The 4,418-nt window shown below is 33.2% G+C and overlaps 1 protein-coding gene across 1 annotated transcript in view; it reads right to left on the reverse strand.

Moving 5' to 3' along the window:
* LOC107006036 (cyclin-D2-2-like) overlaps positions 1-1,062 on the reverse strand; it is a 3,886-nt gene extending 2,824 nt beyond the window's left edge. The window contains exon 1 of the mRNA XM_027913358.1: positions 790-1,062. Within this exon, the coding sequence (XP_027769159.1) occupies positions 790-1,062 (273 nt within the window). The remainder of the gene's footprint in view (positions 1-789) is intronic.
* Positions 1,063-4,418: the final 3,356 nt, after the last annotated feature.

Raw genomic sequence — 4,418 nt, forward strand, 5'->3', positions numbered from 1 at the left:
AATCCCCCCCACACTCCCCTTGCCCCCCACAACACACACAACAACACACAACATCCCTTTTTGAAACAAGAAATGAAAGTACATTGTAATTTAAAGTTGATTTACTATTCAACGGGCGGAGCTAGCCTTAAAGTTATGAGTTCGTAAGAATCAATAAATGAAAATGATTGTGATTCAGTACTAGTAAACAAAAAGTTATGATTCTGCTTATCCATGAAAGTAACGTATAATTGAAAAAAGTTGATTCATTATTCACGCAAACAGAAGAACCTCAAAAGTTATTGAGTTCGACAAAATTCAATAAAAAAATGATTTACGATTTAAAATTCATAAAATAAAAATTGAGATTCTCCTTCGATTTTATCAAAGATAGTACCCTGTAATTGAAAAGGCTGATTCACTATTAACATAGACGGAACCATCCTGAAAGTTATAGAGTTCGACAAAACACAATAAATAAAAATGATTTGTGATTAAAAAATCATAAAGTAAAATTCAGATTCCGCATCTGACTATATCAATAGAAGTACCATGTAACTTGAAAAGTTGATTTATTATTTATACGGACGGAGCCAGCCTTAAAATTAATAGATTCGACAAAACTTCATAAACAAAAATAATGTATGATTTAAAATTCATAACCTAAAAATTCAAGTTCCGCCTCGAACAAATCACAATCCATCAAACTTTAAAGTGAAATCTACTTAACATTAAATTGATTAACAAGTACTAATCAAGGAAATTTCCACTAATATATCACATCAAGAATCTAAATTATATCCAACCAACCTGGCAAATCCAATCAAGAATTTGCTCTCTTTCCCCCAAATCAAATTCCCCATTTTTCAACTTTTCAAGATAATCATCAGCACACATATATTCACATTCTTTTTTAATCATCAAAGTCACACAATCATCACTCTGAAATGGCATAGTTTGCTGATTGTTTTGATGATCCCCATGAAACAATGTATGAATATCATCATACACATTTTCAAGCATGCTTTTGTTATATTCAGCACAAAAAAGGCCAGAAATTACAAAATCTCTTGTTGGTGCCATTGAAAATGCCTTAAAAATTGTATCTTTATATACTAAAAAATAAGTCCCCTTGTGAATATAAATGTATTTAATGCAAAATAAAATCTTCTAGTTTAAAAAAGACAATGCAAATAAAGAGAAATGAATGTAAATTTCATGGTATAAAGGGGATAATTTTCAAATCAAAATGATGAATTTTTCATAGAAATAAAAGGGAAAAAATGGAAATAAATAAGAATGTAATGAAAGACTGTGAAGAGTAATAGTGCCCTTTTATAGGGACTTAAGGTGGAGAGAGATTGAGGGGTAGCACTTTTTCTGTTTCATATATTTATCGTGTTTCTCAGATACACGTTTTTTAGCAGCTTTAAACTATTTGTCGTATTTTTCATTTACATGTTTTTTGATAACTTGTTTAAATGATTGTTATCTATTGCAATGTGCTGAGTTGTTAGTTTGATACAATAATTATATTAATGTAATTTAAAATTTTAATGTATCTTATCATTAATTTCGATGTTAAATTAACTATTGAAAGACTAATTTGTATAATGACCGATTTAATGTGAAAATTGTATCATTACTTATTTTTCCTCTCATTTTTTTACTTATTATTTGATAATTTTATTATAAAAGCTCGTACTCTATTTTGTTTGTAAGTTTATCTTTCAAATTGTTAATATGTAATATTATATATGTAATAATAAGAAATGATATTTCAATTCAGATATTATATTTATTAAAATAATACAATATAATACAATATAACCGTAATGTTTCACCAAGTTAATTCCTTCTCACAAACTTCTATGAAATTGCAAACAACATGAAAAGGGAGTGTTTCGTCTTGATAAGAACCTAGTGTATGGATTTTTGATGATCAGGAATTTCGACGTTATTTTTGTCAAAAATGTTCGTGAACATCCGTTAAGACCTTAACTAAGTAGTCAGTTGCCCCTGACGGCCCAAACTACCCATTTTCAAGATTAAACGAGCCCCCGAACAGGCAAACCCCCTATTTTATCAATTTTCGTGTGCTATAGTCCATGAATTTTGATGATACGAAATTCTGACGTTATTTTTGCTGAAATTTTTCGTAGACGTCTGTTAAGACCTTAACTATAGAGCAAGTTGGACATGACGGCAAAAACGACCATTTTCAAGGTCCAACATCACCCCCTTTTGCCAATTTACGTGTCTATAGTTTACCATTTTTTTGGTGATCTGGAATTCTGACGTCATTTTTTTCAAAAATTTTTCTGGACGACCGTTAAGACCTTGGTTATTTGAGCTAGTTGGCCCTGACGAACAAAAACGACCCATTTTCAAGGTCAAACGAGCGCCAAATTAGGCAAATTCCTCGCTTTACCACTTTTTGTGTACTATAGTCCATGGATTTTTGGTGATCAGAAATTTCAACGTCATTTCTTTTGAAATTTTTATGCACGTCCGTTAAGACCATAGCTATGGATTGATGTGGCTTTGGTGACAAAAACGACCCATTTTCAAGGTCAAATGAGCCACGGAGCAGGCAAACCCCTCATTTTGCCGATTTTATGTGCTATTTTTTCACTATCTTTTTTAGTGATCCAAATTTCGACATTATTTTTACCGAAATTTTTTGTGGACATTCGTTAAAATCATAGTTATGGAGTCAACTGACCCTAATTGCTAAAGTGACCCATTTTTAAGTTCAAACGAGCCCCCTAGCAGACAAATTTCCCATATTGCCGATTTTTCGTATAGTCCATGGATTTTTCATGATCCAGAATTTCTACAACAATTTTACCAAAAATTCTTGTGAACAACCGTTAAGACCTTAGCTATGGAGCTAGCTGGCCCTTACAGCTAAAACAACTCAATTTCAAGGTCAAACGAACCCGAAGCATATAAAACCCTATTTTGCTAATTTTTTTGTGCTATAGTTTATGTGTTTTTGTTGATCTAGATTTTTGATGTCATGTTTGCTGAAATTTTCCTTGAAGGTCCATGAAGACCTTAGTTATTGAGCCAGTTGGCCCTGCTGGCCAAAACAACCCATTTTCAAGGTAAAATGATCCTTATAGCAAACAAACCTCCTAATTTTTGCAGATTTTCGTGTTCTATAGTCCATGGGTTTTTGGTGATCTACAATTTTAGTGTCATTTTGATGAATTTTTTTGTGGAGTCCGTTAAAACTTTAGCTATTGATCCCGTTAGCCTTGACGGCTAAAACAACTCATTTTCAAGGCCAAACGCGCTTCGGAGCAGGCAAACCCCCAATTTTATCGATTTTCGTGTGCTAAAAGTCCATGAATTTTTGGTGATCAGAATTCTGACGTCATTTTTGTGAAAAAGGTCAAAGTTATGGAGCCAATTGGTAGTAACGAAAAAAATAACATATTTTAAACGTCAAACAAGTCGCGAAGCAGGCAAACCCCCACATTTTACCAATTTTCTTAAATTATAGTTCACTATCTTTTCTGGTAATCCAAAATTCTGATGTCATTTTTGTCTAAATATTTTGTGGACATCCGTTAAAACCTTCGTAGTGGAGTCATTTGGCACTGTCGGTAAAAACGATCCATTTTTAAGGTTAAAACGAGCCCCTGAACAACAAACCCCCCATTTTGTCATTTTCGTGTCATATAGTTCGCCATTTTTTTGGTTATGCAAAATACCCATATCTTTTTTGCCCAGTTATTTTGTGGACGTTCATTAAGACGTTAGCTGAGGATCTAGTTGGCACTGACAGCCAAAATGACCCATTTTTAAGGTGAAACAAGCCTCGAAGCATGTATACCTCATTTTACAAATTTTTGTGTACTCTAGTCGATGAATTTTTTGTGATCCAAAATTTCAATGTCTTCTACCCAAATTTTTTGTGGACGTCCGTTAAGACGTTAGCTTTGGATCCAGTTGTCCCTTACAGCCAAAACGGACCATTTTAAAGGTCAAACGAGCCCTGAACCAGGTAAATTCTCAATTTTGCTAGTTTCATGTGCTATAATCCATGAATTTTTTGTGATCGCGAATTTCGACGTCTTCTTTGCCTAAATATTTCGTAGATATCCGTTAAGAAGTTAGTTATGGAGTTAGTTGACACTAATGGCCAAAACAATCCATATTCAAGGTCAAACGAGTCCCGAAGAATGTATAACCCATTTTGCCAATTTTCACGTACTATTCTCCATAGATTTTTGGCGATAAAAAATTTTGATGTATTTTTTGCTCAAAATTTTCGTGGACGTTCGTTCAGACGTTATCTATGGACATAGTTCGCCCCGAAAGCCAAAACGAACCATTCTAATGGTCAAATAAGCCCCGGAGCAGGTAAACCCTTATTTTGCTGATTTTCATGTGCTATAGTCCACGATCTTTTTTGATGATCCAAAATT

This window comes from Solanum pennellii, chromosome 12, assembly GCF_001406875.1.
Source record: "Solanum pennellii chromosome 12, SPENNV200".
NCBI classification, from domain to species: Eukaryota; Viridiplantae; Streptophyta; class Magnoliopsida; order Solanales; family Solanaceae; genus Solanum; species Solanum pennellii.